This window comes from Panthera uncia, chromosome D4, assembly GCF_023721935.1.
Source record: "Panthera uncia isolate 11264 chromosome D4, Puncia_PCG_1.0, whole genome shotgun sequence".
Taxonomy (NCBI): Eukaryota; Metazoa; Chordata; class Mammalia; order Carnivora; family Felidae; genus Panthera; species Panthera uncia.
In genome coordinates this window covers 12599368-12617957 of record NC_064807.1, presented here as the reverse complement: position 1 = coordinate 12617957, position 18590 = coordinate 12599368, and the positions used below count along the sequence as shown (strand labels likewise).

General features: G+C 40.8%; 1 protein-coding gene and 1 pseudogene across 2 annotated transcripts in view; both read right to left on the bottom strand.

Moving 5' to 3' along the window:
* Positions 1-17702, bottom strand: part of SMC5 (structural maintenance of chromosomes 5) — a 95718-nt gene extending 78016 nt beyond the window's left edge. For both annotated transcript variants that reach the window (XM_049633630.1, XM_049633636.1), the window contains exons 1-3: positions 17395-17702; positions 14875-15016; positions 380-432 (exon numbers count right to left, since the gene is read on the bottom strand). In XM_049633630.1, the coding sequence (XP_049489587.1) occupies positions 380-432; positions 14875-15016; positions 17395-17594 (395 nt within the window). In that variant the 5' untranslated portion in view covers positions 17595-17702. The remainder of the gene's footprint in view (positions 1-379; positions 433-14874; positions 15017-17394) is intronic.
* Positions 9395-14959, bottom strand: LOC125924909 (complement component 1 Q subcomponent-binding protein, mitochondrial-like; annotated as a pseudogene).
* Positions 17703-18590: the final 888 nt, after the last annotated feature.

Genomic DNA, 18590 nt, shown 5'->3' with positions numbered 1-18590 from the left:
AAATTCCAGGACTTTGTAGAACACTCCAAAAAACAACACTAAAAATCAACTAAGCAGTAAACAAACCTGCGTAAAAAAGACTGAAAGTATACACACGAAGGAGGGTTAACTGGTGTCATCTTGAATACTAACTCTGATCCATCAGAAATGGCTGCCAAGAGGTAATTTCTTTAAGAATTCTATTGAAAAAAATTCTTACAATTTAGTTTTTAAAAGACACCTTAAAAAAATAACTTCTCTGGATAAAACATCCTCGAAATAGTAGTTCCAACATTTACATGATAACGTTATGTTATTACTGTTTTCTAAAGTCATGAGGAATGCATGAACATCAAGAAATTGTACAGAAAACGGTGGTTTCAGTACTTTTAACACTTACAATTCAATTTCAACCATTCCTTTGGAACATCCTCTCTTCACAAAAAAGCCAACCTAGAGTAAAAAAAAAACAATATGCACTGAGTGAGGACATTCCCAGGTTATCCCAGATTTAGTGAAGTCATTATTATTTGTCAAATTAAAATTCTTTCATTAAGTATTTTCTCTGTCCACTCCTATCACTTTCCCAGATTTGAGTCCCTCCATTGTTTCCACCCACCAGCGACAAAAATTAGTTACCATTTACCGAAAATTCTATGTGCCAGACAGCCTCTTACAAAACTCGTGACAAAGCCAGTAAGTGATACAGAGCAAAGAACTGAACCCACATAATCTGGCTCCAGAGTCTGTGTGCTTAGCCTCTGTACTAAAAACTCTCCTTATAGGCAAAAAAGCCAGTGGGAAAATAGGTTCTACAGTTTAACCATAGAGCCATACCAAATCTCCTTATTACCATTGGAGACTTCTTTAGAGTGGCACCGATAAAATATCAACAATCACTCTAATATTACCCATCCTGTCATTAATGAAGATATAATTGTCATTCTCTTAAAAAGAGCAATACACATAGGAAATACAATTTAAGTACAATCTATGGGATAAAACAGACATATTTCATATTTAAGCTAGTTTGTATATATGTATGACCAAAAACCTGAGACGGACCCTGGGCCTAAAACAATAAATCAGACTGGATCTTCAATCAGGCTATAAATAATTCTTAAAAAAAAAAAATAATAATTATCTTGCAAATAATTATCTTTTTAATAGTGGTAACGGCAATGATGACAACTGAAACCACAACAGTGAACATCTATTAATATGCATTACCATATGCTACTCTGCTAAGCAATTTATAATTTCCTTTTTTAATACTCATAAGCAATCTCATGAGGTATATATTACATCCCTTTTACGGATGATGAAACTGATACCCAGAGAGATGAAAAAGGAGGACTTGCCTTGTAACTAGTAAGTACAGCTTAACGATTAAGAGTACAGGCATTAATATACACCACTCAGGTTCCAATCTCAACTCTGCCATAAACATATAAGTTGTTTGATTCTGACAAGGCTACTTAAACTGTTTTAGTTTCTTCATAAACATGAAAAAACAATGGCATCTTTGTAAGAGTGCTATCTGCTCACTGCCTTGCATCAGTTAAAATACTTGGTACCACTAAGAAGGAAAAAAATCATGAGGCAGTTCTTATTATTAAGTGTACATATGGATGATATAGAAGATGCTAGTGTTAAATTTTCATACCAGGATTTAACTGTAAATACAACATTAAACATGTTTTTAGTGAGAACTTGTGTAGCCCCTAAATATATCTAGGGATACCCAAAGGTCTGCAATGTGCCACCTAAGAAACCCTGCACTCCACAGTCTTCTTCAAAAACCCTACCACTCAAGGGGCATCTGGGTGGCTCAGTTGGTTGAGCATCCAACTTCAGCTCAGGTCATGATCTCACAATCTGTGAGTTCGAGCCCTGCGTTGGGCTCTGTGCTGACAGCTCAGAGCCTGGACCCTGCTTCAGATTCTGTGTCTCCCTCTCTCTCTGCCCCTCCCCTGCTCATGCTCTGTCTCTCTCTGTCTCAAAAATAAATAAAAACATTAAAAAAAAAAAAACAAAACAAAAACAAAAACCCTACCACTCAGGGTAAGATCTGTCTTCTTCCCTTCTGGCAACCACCACTTGGTTCTATATTGGAGTCTGTTAGTCTGTTTGTGGGTTTTTTGTTTTATTTTGTTTTAGATTCCACATACAAGTGAAATTGTATGGTATTTGTCTTTCCCTAACATATTTCACTTAGTATAACACCCTCTAGGTCCATTCAGGCTGTTGCAAATGTCAAGATTTCATTCTTTTTCATGGCTGAATAACATTCTACACGATGTCTTAACTTCATGTTAAGTCTTGATACTTGAGAGGGCAAGTTTTCCCATTGTGTTGAATTTCTTTATGAGTATCTTAGCTATTCTTGGCCCTTTGCTCTTCCATCTGAATTTCAGAACCTGCTTGTAACTATGACTGGAACGATGCTGATATGTACATCAATGTGAAGAATGAAATTTTTATATTAGGTCTTCCAGCCTGTTCATACTGTACATCTCTCCATCTGTTATAAACTCCTAATATTTTCAAAAAAGTTGTATAATTTCTACATTGTGTGTAAGTCTTACATATCCTTTGTTAACTTATTGCTATGTAAGCTGCATTTTTGTTGCTACTGTAAATGATATCAAGTTTTAATTGTATTTTTCTGTTCATTGTTAGTGTACAGAAATGCAAAAGATTTGTTATATAATCTTGTATCTAGCAATCTTAATAAATTTCCATATTAATTCATCAGAAGGCTTATCTGAGGACTCTTCTGTGGTTTTCGTTGCAAACATTCATATAACCTGTAAATGACTTTTCTTTCTTTCCAACTTGTATCTTTTGTTTTACCTTCCTGTTCTGTCTAGAACTTCGAGTACAATGCTGAATAGGAGTGATAGATAGTAGGCAACCTTGACTTGTTCTTTAACTTGCTGTATATTTTAGCTGTCTTTTATGCAATTAAGAAAGGTATCCTTGAAGGAGGGGCCAACATAGAGGACAAGTAGGGGGATCCGAAGTTCCCTCATCTCACAAACAAAGCAGTGTTGAAGCTAAAGGATGCTGAACTCCAAAGTCCGGGAGGAAAAGAGACAGTTGCTTACAGGGACCCATAGGGACAACCTGACCAGCCATAGGTGGGTGATTGCGAACTGGGAGAGATAAAATGAACAGAGGGGAGGGTTCCCCTTCTGTGGAGAGACAAAGGGAAGAGAAAGAGCAGCTGGGGAAGCACAGGACTGTATGTGGACAAGAAAAACAACAGGGACCAGGACATAGAAGGAGCCAATCTCTGAAGGGCTCTCTCCAGACTGGGGCAGGCTGCCCGGATCGCACACCTGGGGAAGAGGGGAGCCAGCCCCAGGCTAGCTGCCTAGGCCAAGGGCACTGTCCACAGTAGGAGAAAGCAATCCCCTCCCTGGAGTGCAGTGGGACAGGCCAAAGCCTGCCTGCATCTGCCAGCCAGACAACTCATGCGGCGGTGCTGAGTGGCGCTTCCCCAGTACCTGGGTGAACGGAGCAGGAGTTTGTCAAACGCCAAGGCACAGGAGCTGGCGGAGCAGGACAAACCGCCTCACTTGTGCCCATGGCACAGTGAGACTGTTCCAGAAGAGTGGTTTGGGACACCTGGTCCATGGAGGAGAGACTTGGGTGTCGTCATTTTTCTTCCCATCACCAACAAGGGGAAACTTCAGCAAAGGGACAGCAGGGCCCACAGTGGAGGCAGGACCTGCTTACACCAAACCACGCCCCTCCGTGACTGGTAACTGCGCATCTACTGGAGTGGGATGAACCAGACGGCCCTTCCTCCAGACCAGCGCTGTTGCACTGGTTTAATTGCCTGATTTAATTCTCAGACAGTTCTTACTGTATAGATATATTCTTCCTTCCTTTTCTCCTTCTTATCTCTTCCCTCCTCTAGTCTGGTTACTCTGGTTGTTGGTTTGTTTAAGCAGACATATTTTTTTTTTTTAATTTTTTTTTTCAACATTTATTGATTTTTGGGACAGAGAGAGACAGAGCATGAACGGGGGAGGGACAGAGAGAGAGGGAGACACAGAATCGGAAACAGGCTCCAGGCTCTGAGCCATCAGCCCAGAGCCTGATGCGGGGCTCGAACTCACGGACCGTGAGATCGTGACCTGGCTGAAGTCGGACGCTTAACCGACTGCGCCACCCAGGCGCCCCTAAGCAGACATATTTAATCCATTCTCTTGATACATGTTCCACACCTCCTTCTTTATTCCCCTTTCTCACTCTCTGGATTAAGTCCTAGAGTTTTTCTGGTCAATTTTTATTCGTTCTTTTTCCCCGCTCCTGTCATTTCTCTCTTTGTTCGGGACAAGGCCTCTTCTACCAACACCTCCTCCACCCTATTGTTTACTTGTGGCTGATGTTTCTGGATTTTTGTTTTTGGGGTTTGTTTGTGTGTTTGGGTGTTTTTGTTTTCTGTTTGTTTTTTGTTTCTTTGTTTTCCTTTCTAGGACACTTCAAGGAACAAATCAAAGCACACCTAGTGGAGGGTTCAAAACAGCACTACAAGTAGGGAGATAAAGTAACCACACTACAACAACAGAGGGCAAGTGACACTCTCCAAAAAACACCTCCTGAAGGGCCAGGCCCTAGACAGTGTATGACTCCACTTTAATATAGTAGTGCTCGCAGGTGCAGGCACATAACAAGCTTTTAAAACACATAAGGGACAAACAACTACCCAAAATGATGAAATGGAAGAATGCCCCTCAAAAGAAAGTCCAGGAAGAAATGACAGCTAAGGAATTGCTCAAAACAGATATAAACAATATAACTGAACAAGAATTTAGAATAGTCATAAGATTAATTGCTGGACTTGAAAAAAGCACAGAAGATGCCAGAGAATCTACCACTGCAGAGATCAAGGAACCAAAAAATAGTCATGATGAAATAAAAAATGTTGTAAACAAGGTGCAAAATAAACTAGAGGTGGGGACAGCCAGAACTGAAGAGGCAGAGGGGAGAATAGTTGATATAGAAGATAAAATTATGGAAAAAGATGAAGCTGAGAAAAAGAGAAAAAAATTCTGGATCACAAGGGGAGAATTAGAGAGCTAAGTGACTCAATGAAATGCAGCAAATTCCGTATCACAGGAGATCCAGAAGAAGAGAGAGAAAGGGGCCGAAGGTGTGCTTGAACAAATCATAGCTGAGTCCCCAATCCGGGGAAGGAACCAGACATGGAAATCCAGGAGGTACAGAGAACTCCTTTCAGATGTAACTTGAATCGATCTTCTATATGACATATCATAGTGAAACTGGCAAAATATAAAGATAAAGAGAGAATTCTGAAAGCGGCCAGGAATAAACAGCCCTCACCTACAGGGTGAACACATAAGGCAGACACAAAAGGGTAGTGGCAGACTTATCTACTGAAATTTGGCAGGCCCAAAAGGAGTGGCAGGAAATTTTCAGCGTGATGAATAGGAAAAATATGCATCCAAGAATCCTTTATCCAGCAAGTCTGTCATTCAGAATAGAAGGAGAGATAAAGGTTTTCCCAAACAAACAAAAACTGAAGGAATTCATCACCACTAAACCAGCCCTGCAAGAGATCCTAAGGGGGACTGTGTGAGTATTGCAAAGACCACAAAGGACCAGAGACACCACTACAAGCATGAAACCTACAGATAACACAATGACTCTAAACCCATATCATTCAATAACAACACTGAATGTAAATGGACTAAATGCTCCAATCAAAGACACAGGGTATCAGAAGGGATAAAAAAAATAAGACCCATCTATTTGCTGTCTACAAGAGACACGTTTTAGACCTGAGAACACCTTCAGATTGAAAGTGAGGGGATAGAGAACCATCTATCATGCTAGTGGAAGTCGTAAGAAAGCTGGAGTAGATATACTTATATCAGACAAACTAGATTTTAAACTAAAGACTGTAACAAGAGATGAGGAAGGGCATTATATAATAATTACAGTGTCTATTCATCAAGAAGAGATAACGATTACAAATGTTTATGCACCAAATTTGGAAGAACCCAAATATATAAAGGAATTAATCACAAACCTAAGCAATTTCATTGGTAAGAATGTGGTCATTGCAGGGAACTTTAATACTCCACTTACAACAATGGACAGATCATCTAGACAGAAAACCCATAAAGAATGATACACTGGACCAGATGGACTTGACAGATATATTTAGAACTTTTCACCCCAAAGCAACAGAATACACATTCTTCTCAAGTGCACGTGGAACATTCTCTAAGATAGATCACATACTGGCTCACAAAATAGCCCTCAATAAATACAAAAGAACTGAGATCATACCATGCACACGTTCAGATCATAATGCTATGAAACTTGAAATCAACCACAGGAAAAGGTTTGGAAAACCTCCAAATTCATGGAGGTTAAAAAACATCCTACTAAAGAATGAGTGGATCAACCAGGCAATTAAAGAAGGATTAAAAAATATATGGAAACAAATGAAAATGAAAACACTACAATCCAAACCCTTTGGGATGCAGCAAAGGCAATCCTAAGAGGAAAATTCATTGCAATCCAGGCCTATCTCAAGAAACAAGAAAAATCCCAAATACAAAATCTAACAGCACACCTAAAGGAACTAGAAGCAGAACAGCAAAGAAACCCTAAACCCAGCAGAGGAAGAGAAATATTAAGATCTGAGCAGAAATAAACAACATAGAAACAAAAAACAAAAGAACAGACCAATGAAACCAAAAGTTGGTTGTTTGAAAAAAACAAACAAAAGTGATGAACCCCTAGCCAGACTTCTCAAAAGGAAGACCAAAATAGATAAAATCATGAATGAAAATGGATTTATCAGAACCAATCCCTCAGAAATTCCTAGACACCCACACACTACCCAAACTCAAACAGGAAGAAATAGAAAATTTCAACAGACCCGTCTGTAACTAGTGAAGAAACTGAATCAGTTATCAAAAATCTCCCAGCAAATTGAGAGTCCTGGACCAGATGGGTTCCGTGGGGAATTCTACCAGACATTTAAAGCAGAATTAATACCTATCCTTCTCAAGCCATTCCCAAAAAACAGAAATGGAAGGAAAACTTCCAGACTCATTCTATGAAGCTAGCATTATCTTGATTCTTAAACCAGACAGAGACCCCACAAAAAAGGAGAACTACAAGCCAATATCCCTGATGAACATAGATGTAAAAATTCTTAACAAGATACTAGCAAATCGAATTCAACATCATATAAGAATTATTCACCATGATCAAGTGGGATTCATACCTGGGCTGCAGGGCTGGTTCAATATTTGCAAATCAATCAGTGTGATACATCACATTAACAAAACAAAGGATAAGAACCATATAATCCTGTCAATAAATGCAGAAAAAGCATTTGACAAAATACATCATCCTTTCTTAATAAAAACCCTCGAGAAAGTAGGGATAGAAGGAACATATTTAAACATCATAAAAGCCATATATGAAAAGCCCGCAGCTAATATCATCCACAAAGGGAAAAAACTGAGAGTTTTCCTCCTGAGATCAGGAACACGACAGGGACGTCCACTCTCACCACTGTTGTTTAACATAGTGTTGGAAGTCCTACCTCAGCAATCAGACAACAAAATGAAATAAAAGTCATCAAAATTGGCAAAGAAGTCCAACTTTCACTTTTCACAGACAACATGATACTCTACATGGAAAACCCACAAGACTCCACCAAAAGACTCCTAGAACTGATACATGAATTCAGTAAAGTTGCAGGGTACAAAATCAATGTATAGAAATCAGCTGCATTTTTATATACCAATAATGAAGCAACAGAAAGAGAAAGAAAGAAAGAAATTGATCCCATTTACAATTGTACCAAGAAGCATAAAATACCTAGGAATAAACTTAACCAAAGATGTAAAAGACCTATATGCTGAAAACTACAGAAAGCTTATGAAGAAAATTGAAGATACAAAGAAATGGGAAAACATTCCGTGCCCATGGATTGGAAGAATAAATCTTGTTAAAATGTCAATACTACCCAAAGCAATCTACACATTCAATGCAATCCCAATCAAAATTGCACCGGCATTCTTCTCAAAGCTAGAACAAACCTAAAACTTGTATGGAACCACAAAAGACCCCGAATAGCCAAAGTAATATTGAAGAAGAAAACCAAAGCGGGAGGCATCACAATCCCAGACTTGAGCTTCTACTACAAAGCTGTAATCATCAAGGAAGCATGGTATTGGCGCAAAAAGAGACACATAGACCAATGGAATAGAATAGAGAACCCAGAACTGGACCCACAAATGTAGGGCCAACTAATCTTTGACAAAGCAGGAAAGAACATCCAATGGAAAAAAGACAGTCTTTTTAGCAAATGGTGCTGGGAGAACTGGACAGCAACATGCAGAAGAATGAAACTACACCACCTTCTTACACCATACACAAAAATAAACTCAAAATGGATGAAAGGCCTAAATATGAGACAGGAAACCATCAAAACCCTAGAGAAAAAGCAGGGAACAACCTCTTTGGCCTCAGCTGCAGCAATTTCTTACTCAACACATCTCCAAAGGCAAGGGAATTAAAAGCAAAAATGAACTACTGGGACCTCATCAAGATAAAAAGCTTCTGCAGTGCAAAGGAAACAATCAACAAAACTGAAAGGTGACTGACAGAATGGGAAACGATATTTGCAAATGACATATCAGATAAAGGGTTAGTATCCAAAATCTATAGTGACCTTTCCAAACTCAACCCTGAAAAACAAATAATCCAGTAAAGAAACAGGCAGAAGACATGAACAGGCACTTATCCAAAGAAAACAGCCAGATGGCCAACAGACACATGAAAAGATGCTCAATGTCACTCATCGCCAGGGAAATACAAATCAAAGCCACACTGGGATACCACCTCACACTGGTCAGAGTGGCTAAAATGAACAAATCAGGAAACCACAGATGCTGACGAGGATGTGGAGAAACAGGAAACCTCTTGCACTGCTGGTGGAAATGCAAACTGGTGCAGCTGTTCTGGAAAACAGTGTGGAGGTTCCTCAAATAATTAAAAATAGAGCTACCCTATGACCCAGCAATAGCAATGCTAGGTATTTACCCAAGGGATACAGGAGTGGTGATGCACAGGGGCATATGTACCTCAATGTTTATAGCAGCGCTTTCAACAAATTATAGAAAGAGCCTAAATGTCCATCAATTGATGAATGGATAAAGATGAAGTCTATATTTTCAATGGAATACTGCTTGGCAATGAGAAAGAATGAAATCATGCCATTTGCAGCAATGTGGATGGAACTGGAAGGTATCATGGAGTGAAATAAGTCAGTCAGAGAAGGACAGGTATCATGTTTTCACTCATATGTAGATCTTGAGAAAGTGAACAGAAGACCACAGGGGAAGGGAAGGGGGAAAAATAGATACAAACAGAGAGGGAGGGAGGCAAACCACAAGAAACTCAAATACAGAGAACAAACCAAGGGTGGATGGGGGGGTGGTGGTGAGGGAGAGAGAAAATGGGTGATAGGCATTGAGGAGAGCACTTTTTGGGATGAGCTCTGGGTGTTGTATGTAAGCCAATTTGACGAATTATATTCATAAAAAAAGAAAAAAGAAGGAAAGGTATCCTCTACTCCTAATTTGCTAAGAGTTTTTTGAAATGCTCATGCAGTTGTCCTTTAAAATGTGACATGTAAAAAATAAAAATAAATAAAACGTGATGTGTTCATTTTTTTCTAATGTTCAATCTCTCATTCCTTGAATAAATTCTATTTGGTCACGAGGTATGATGCATTTTATGTATTAGATTCATCAGACTATAGTTTCTTTTTCTTGAGATTTTTGCTCCTATACTCATGAGTAAGACTAGCTATAGTTTTCACATTCTTTCCTTGATGGATTCTGGTACCTAAGTAATGTTCTTTGTGTAAAATACAAAATGACCGTTGTTACAACTAATGGTCTTTGATGTCCTAGGAAAAAATTTAACAGCTGATTTTTTTCTACTAAGAATCAGCTTGAATCATTTATACAGTGGTAGAAACCTACTATACATTTACAACTTTAAGAATTTAAGCTTTACTAGCACGAAGTTGTTCATAATAGTCTTTTTTGTTTTTTTGGAGGAGATAAATCAATTTTATTGTCCATCATTATATTATCCAAAAATCCAGGAACAACAGATTTATAGAGAGGACATAAATGAGTAAGTAAGAGGGCAAGGGAAATAATTTAAAAAAATTTTTTTTAACGTTTATTTATTTTTGAGACAGAGAGAGACAGAGCATGAACGGGGGAGGGGCAGAGAGAGAGGGAGACACAGAATCGGAAGCAGGCTCCAGGCTCTGAGCCATCAGCCCAGAGCCCGATGCGGGGCTCAAACTCACGGACTCACAGACCATGAGATCGTGACCTGAGCTGAAGTCGGACGCTTGACCGACTGAGCCACCCAGGCGCCCCTAAGGGAAATAATTTAAATTTGAATGATTTTCCATGATATTAGCATGAAAACCATCTCAAAGTACTTGTGTGTCTGGCTTCGGAGTAGCTTTGTTCCCCGGCCAAAGCCGACCATAAAATTAAGGTGTTCAACATCTTGCCTGCTTTACTGGCTCTTGACAAACCTTTGGGATCTTCGAAAAAAGTCATGTATTCCTGGTGCTCCAGGGCTGTGCTGAGTCTACCAACTCATCTGCCAAAGTGTTATCCTCAGTCCACTGGGAAATCCATCAGGTGGTCATATAAAGCTCAGCCCAGGGGACCAGTGTTGAGTGTGTAATTCATATCCTTCCACGCAGACTTGCCAATGGATCAATAGCTCACTTCCCTGATGAGAAAACATCACTCCCAACCTCCTCTTCGTGCCCAACCTCATCTTCTGGATAGTGACAGTCCAGCACTAAGCCATTCTTTGTAACTTCCAAGAAATTGAGAGTGGCCATCAATTCAGACTGTTCTTCAACCTTCTGCCTTTTGGAGGGCTCCTCCTCCCCATCAAATGTTAGCAGCATGCTATTGTTAATGTTGAAGTGATAGTGACCTTCTCTCCAGCACCTTTCTGCAATAATTTGGCTTCTGTCCCATACATTTCCAGCTCTCAACCACGAGACATCTTGGGGAGGAATTTATGCTTCCAGATCTTCTTTTCCTCCTCAATTTCATCACTCACGAATTCAACAAAAGCTTTGTCCCCAGCAGGGCAGGCCCGGTGGGCAGCAGCCGCCGAGCCCAGTGCACAAGGCACACGGCCCAGCAGAAGCAGCACCACAGTGGCAGACACATGCAGGCGCCATGATATTCTCTTATAATCATTTAAATCTTGACTGCATTCTGATAATGCCCTGGTGGTAGGCATTACAACAGTTCATGAAAACTCCAGCTCTGCTCCAAGCCCACAGGAGGACTGCATTTGCTCGTTCCCTCTGATGCAAGGTGTGGTGTTTTACCTGGCTCTGTCCAGTGAAAATGTGAGTAGAATATACATGAGTTTTTGGAGGAAATATGAATAGCCAGTTCCCTTTCCCAAGGTGGCCATCATGGAAGTATATATTGAAATGAAGACTTCATGAGCCTAGGTACCCAAGTGACCACAAAAGGGCCTACACTGGGTAAGCAGCAAGAACAAGAATTAACCTTCTCTATTTTTAAACCACTTAAATTTTGGAGTTTGAACCACACAACATATCTTTATTGCATTTTTACATTCCTTTTTTCTTTTCCTTTTTAAATGTTTATTTATTTTAAGAAAGAGTGTGAGCAGAGAGAGGGGGGGGGGGGAGGGGGGAGGATCCACCCTGTGAGCACAGCCCAAAGTGGGGCTTGATCCCTCTAACCACGAGATCATGACCAGAGCCGAAATCAAGAGCTGGACACTTAACTGAGTGAGCCACCCAGGCGCCCCTTTTTTCTACTTTATCTACCCCCAACACCTTTCTTCTCAAAAGTTACTGATTTGGGTTTTGTTTTTTTTTTTTAATTAATTTCTGCTCTTATTTTCATTTTCCATTAAGATTTCTTCTTTGACCTATATATAATATAGAAGCATATTTTTCATTCCAAACAAATGGGAAAACTTTACTTACCTTGTTTCTCTCTTAATAGCATTATGATCAGAGACTATGGTATGTGTGGTAGCAATTCTTTTGACTTTTTTTATATTTGCATATGGCTCAGTATGTGGATTTAGTAATGTTCCGTTTGTGCCTAAAAAGAATGTGAGCTCTCCGAGTGTTTAGCGCAGTGTTTATAACCTGACCACCAGCTCAAGCTTAACTGTTGTTCAAATCTTCCATATTCTAATTTTTATCTGACCGATCTGACTACCGATAGCTCTCCAACCACGATTATGAATTTGTTAACTTGTCAATAGGAATTCTGATTTTGTTTATATGTTTTAGACCTACATTAAGTGAATTCAAGTTGAGAAATGAATTACCTTCTTGCTGAACTGGACCTTTCATCAATATTTAATGACCGTATCTACTTCCATAAGTACTTTTTGCTTAAGGTCTATTTTGCCTGTTATCAAGTCAGTTATCCCTTTCTTTCATATATTTGCCTATGTATTTCTTCATCTTTTCATTTTTAACTTTTCTGTTGCTTTTTACTTTAAATAGGCTTGTTGTAAACAGGAGAACTGAGCTTTCTTTATCTACTCCAGCAGACTTCCAAATTAAACATGAACTTAGACCACTAATAATTATTGCGACTATTCAACCATTTTATGTTTTGTAATAATCTCCTTTTCTATATTTGTTTCTTTTCTCCTCCTCTCTAAAGGCTTCTTCTGTCTTGTTTGGGCAGTCATTGTTTCTTCCTTCACCCCTCTCTATGTTTTTATCTTTGTTTGGAGGATTTATAAATTTCAATTGTTTTAGTGGTTTACCTACGTAACTTTAACATGCATATTTAATTTAATAAACTGGAAGTTAACCAATTATCTTAACTTCTCCCTGACAATACAAATCCATGGAGTGTTTTAACTCTGGTTACTACCAGAAAAGACAACAGTTCTATCTGGTTTGATCTAAACTTCACAAATTAGACATTATTTTATGCAGGTTCCATATAATTTCCCTATACATTTGCCTTTTTTTTGCTCAACATTTCTTCTCACTTCTTAAGAGTTTTCTTCCGGGATTATTTTTCCTTCTTCCTAAATTATATACTTTCAAAGATATTTCAGTGAGAGAATTTCAGGCTTTCTTTTTTTTTCCACTTCTTTCATTCTGAGAACAATACTTTTGTGCCTGCTCTTCTGTAATTCACTACAACATGTCTGCTTGTGTATTTCTTTTATTTATCCTGCCTAGATCAGGTTTCTTGAATCTGAGGATTTAAACTTTAAGGTTTCTAGAAAATTCTCAGTCATGGTTTCTTGAAATATTGTTTTTTCCTCGTCTATTGTCTCTCTTTGGAAATACTCAGACATACAGTGGATCATCTTCCTTTACCTATCATGTCTTAACCTTGATTTTTCTCTTTTTACTTCTATAATATTTTAAGAAATATGTTCAAGTATTTTAGTTACAAATTCTTTTCTCAAATATGTCTGTTTTGTTTCACCTGTCCACCAAATTTCTATCTTCAAGGAACATATTTTTATTAAGTTCTATTTGATTCTGTGTCAAATTTACTTCATCTGTTACTTACTCCTGTTATCCTTCCAAACTTCTTTTATTTCCTTAAACAAATTAAATATCCCTAGTTTATTTTCTCCATCTACAAGCTTTGCATGTCTGATGATGCAATCTGCTGTTTGTGTTGGCATTTCCTCCTATGTTTTGACTGTTAAGTATGGATTCATGAACTCCTCGGGACTTTTACGTTAGAATTTTTAGGACTGAATTTCATGTATTTTTCTTCATAGGATTTGCACCTGCTTCTGCCAAGTGCCTGGAGATATTACTATCTGGGACCACTTTAAAATTGTCATTTATGATATCAGGCCACAGAGGGAAGACGAATCGTGGCTCTAAACATGTGCTAAGGCTTGTGGTTAAGAATTCTTTGGAAGACAAAGCAGAAACAAACTCATAAACACAGAGAACTCATGATTGCCAGAGGAGAGACAGGGGAGTGGACAAAACAAATGAAGTGGATTCAGAGGTACAATCTTCCAGTTATAAAATAAGTAAGACATAGGGACATAATTACAGCATAGGGAATATTGTTAATAATATTCTAACAACTTTGTATAGTGATAGACAGCAACTAGACTTATTGTGACCATTTCATACATATATAAATATTGACTATATTGTATACCTGAAACTAATACAATATCGTATGTCAATTATTTTTCAATAGAAAATAATAGTAATTCTTTGAAGATTTTTTTTTTTCTCCACCAAATTCAGAGCTAACAATCAGGGTAAGTAAGTAACTCTGTGTCCCATTCTGCAGTGTTTATTTTTCCTACTAAACACAGTGCTTGACTTCAAGTTTCATCTTCTAGCCCTCCTCTACCTTCAGGACCCCCAATCCAGAGCAACCAATCAAAACCTAGGCTTTAGGGTGCAAAGTAAGCAAATGCCCCTGGGGAAACAACTGCAGAGCTTAAGTCTTCAGATCCACACAATTTTGTTTCCGCCCTTGGTAAATTTACTTCACCTTTCCACAAGCCCAACAATACACATTTAAGAAGACATTTTACCCTACTCCTAAGAATTTTAAGTGTCACATACTTGGAGAATTCTCTAGATTCATATATAGTCCAAAATACCTTTACAGTGGCAATCTCCTCCAGCCATCTCTACCTGCCAACTTCATTCTTTATACTCAAGCTCTACATGTTTGGTACACCCGAGGAATTGAGATACAGGAAGTGATTCGATACTAAAAGCAAGTCACAACTCCAAATTTTTTAAAAATACTGATGTTAACTCACCTTGTCTGCCCGTCCCATGAAAGCGGGTTTGCCTGCCAACCCAAGACAAATGGCACACACGATGCTCGACTTTCCTGTCCCATTAGCTCCAATAATCATATTCAAGTGAGGTCCGGGAGATACTTCACAGACATCATATGTCCTGAATTATAAAAAGGCGAAATTACTAAGACATAAGAAGTGAATATTTTCTTTGCCAAAACATTTATTCTTGCTTTACATTACCTACAGGCTTTTCTTGAATTCCTTCAAAGGCCAGCTGACCTTACAGTCTAATCCAACTGGACTTGGTTCACTCATAGGAATTCTTCCAGTAACCACTGTCTTCCAGGCCACTTCGGTTCTCTAAGCCTACCTCTCCTATCTCCTACCTCATTCCTAAAACTCAAAGTCCACTCATCCTGAAAATAAAACAAGCTAGCTCTACACTTTGCAGCCACCTTTTTCTTTCTCTTCACACCCAAGCTTTATTTCCTCACATTCATTCATTCTTCTAGGACTTGCAAAATTTTCTGCTTCCATGGCTTCAAAGGGTAAAAGATTTTCTACTTGCTAAACGCAGTGGGCTCTTTTCAGTCTTATGCAACTCCAGTGCAGCAGATATTTTTGAAACACTTTTTCCACTAGGCTTCTGAGAGAATACTCTCCCATGGTTCTCCTCTTGCCTCTCTGAACACTTCCTTCTCAGTCCGAGGTCCTCTTCTGCTCATCCTTAAACGTTGGCATTCCTCCAGGGCTCTATACTTGGCCTTCTATTCCTATTAATATTTCCCTTTGGGCAATCTCAAGCATTTCTGCAACTTACATGCATGATTTTCAAATCTCTCACCTGTTCACTTTTCCTGACCCTTAAAAACACTGCCTATGCGAGATCTTTTTCAGATGTCCCACAGGAAACTTCAAATCACAGGATCCAAAAAGCATTTACTATTCTTCCCCCCAAATTGTTCCTTCTGCTGAATAGCATCACATCTGACCAAGAACCAAGGCAGAGACTTGAGAAAAATACTGCATAACTCTCTTACCCTCAGCCTCCCAGTCTAAAGCCAAATCCTGACAAATCTCTTCTTTCTGCTACTTCCCACTGCTATTCCAAGGTTCAAACTCTGATCATCCCTTACTGTTGTAAGTCTTCTTGCCTCCAATGTTGCACCCTTTCTCAATCATCCTTCACACTGCTTCCAGAGTAATATAAATCACATGTCATTTCCTGCTTAAAATGCATCCTGGTTGCCAAGAGGATGAAATTGGAATTCCTTAGTATAGAAAACGCAGATTCTCAATAGCTGCCTCCCTCTTCAGTATCAGCTCTGTTCACATATTCGCTCACATCCTACGTTCCAGCCATACTAAGATACTAGACACTTCCTAAATATACAAACTGTTGCAGGTGGTTCCTTCTGTCTACAACACTCTTCCTTCAAGACTTTTATAACCTCCGGTACAAAGCTCTTTCTCACAGTTGTGGATGAAATTAACCACTTCATCCTTTGTGCCGCATGGCACAAATACATACATACACACACACACACACACACACACTCATCTATATTATTATGCTAGATAACTCATTTGATTATATTTATCTTTCCTGACCTGGATTCAAACAGCAATTCAGCTACTTACTAGCCGTGTAAACATGGGTAAATTAACCTTTCCAAGCTCATCTCATCAATGGAGATGAAGAGATGTTACAAGAATGAGAGCACTGTGTAAATAAAGCATCTACTTCTATACTTGGCACAGGATAGATACTTGGGGGTAAGAAAAACACGCTGGTATTGCTACCACAATTCTGTTACCCTAAGCCACTATGTGCAAGCTTTAAAGAAAAAAAAAAAAAGACTTCGACCAAAAGAAATGTAAGATGCTAGAGAGATACACAGTATTTGTGCTAAAACATACTAAATTCTAAGACGATTATTATGATTATTAGTTGTCTGGAGAGAAAGAAAAGGAACCAGGAAAGACAGCTGGATTTGGAGGGGTCAAGGGTCTGCTGGGAGGTCCAACAATTGAGAGTAAGGCTTAATTTTCTGGTACATTTCAACCTCCATCCGCGACAACCTTCACCATTTTGTCCCCCTGGCAACTGCTTACTCTTCACGATTCTGCCACAGCGTCACTGCCCCTCTGATTTAACTGTTGCTTCCTGTGAGTTCCCAGCGCCCATACTTTGATCAATTACAGATTATGTCCTCCGTCTGTGGGCCGTGACTCCCTGCCGCCAGAAATCTATTCCCTACCACGTCCCCTGCCCGCCATATGACGCCTTCAGAAAACGCTGGCTGAATGAATAAAATATCCGCATCACATCAGACGCACACCTACCACACCAACACCTACGTCAATCCCCACGGCCTCTCAGTAAAAATCCTCACGGTAACTCCGGCTTGAATTCACGACCAGACCCACAGCCGGCCACACATCCACCCACCCTCACCCACCCACGCAGCTTGCGCCCCCCGCCCGCGCGGGCCCGCTTGCCTCCCCGCCGCGGCGCGGCCTCCGGCCACTCACAAGAAGTTCTCCATCACGATACGGACGATCGAGCCTTCCACGAAAGGCCTGGACGACTGCAGCGGCAGTGGCGGCGGCGCCGGCGCCGGCGGGGCCGAGCTCTTTCTTTTGCTCGGGACCTCCGACGAGGGGTCTCTCGGGAGAGCTCTCTTGGAGGCCAGGGAGCTTGGGGTCGACGTCTTCCTACTCGGGGTCGCCATCCTAGCTTCCCCTCCGCCCCGCAAGCGCTTCCGTTCCCACTGACCTGCAGCCCCGGCGCCCCTGCGCCCGGCTCCCGCGCGAACTGCCCGGCGCGCGACACCGCCCGCGAGCCCGCCCCCGCGCCTGCGCAGTCCCGGCCCGGCGGCGTCTGCGGGCCGCCCCGCCCCTCGGCGCGCGGCCGAGGAGGCGGGAGGCAAAGAGAACGCAGACGAGGATGAGGGTCGCGAGCGGGTGGGGGCGGCGTCCTCCCGGGAGACGGCTACCCCATCTTTCTCTACGAGCGTTTGTGCGTTTTTCAGAGTTGCGTGTTTGCTTTTTTTTTTTTAACTCAGAGATGTCAATGGCATTTAGTACTTTGAAAGTCCTTTCAGCCGTCTGAGGAAGCCGATCCGCGAGGGGACAGAGGGAGGCGTTCGCGACGACACCTGAGAGCGAGGGCGGGCGACCTCCGACCAGCTGTGTCGGGACACCGACCTAGTGCACCCGGGCTCTCCTGTCTTTGGCTCTTCGTCTTCTCACTTGACTCCCTGTTTGCCTTCAATCAGGTCCCCGCGTCCCAAAAAGAAAACTCTTGCAATGACCCTATGCCCGTGTCTCCCCTAAAAGCGTCGGGCTAGGTCCCCTGCGCGCTCCCACTTGTGAACAGACTCAGCAGAGACTCTCTGCCCCCCTGGCTCCCTCCTTGCCTTTTAAGGCTTCCTCTCCCGAAGTTTCTAGAAATCCACGAGCTAGGCTTCACTGGCTTCAATGAGCGCGTGCTTTCACTGAAACCTACTCGCACGCATGTGGTTAACCTCACTGAAGAAGAGGCGCACGGAGGGTTACGCAGCTCCTCATTTACTCGGCTAATAATGGGCAACCTACGAGAGGCTGGGGCCGCGGTACTGAAGGAGCCAGTCAAGCTTGGGTGTCTGAGCGCTTTCTGATGCGGGAGGCAGAAAAAGAACCAGTGAAGCAAGAAAGGATTAGGGCATTTCCAGGCTATGCTAGATGCT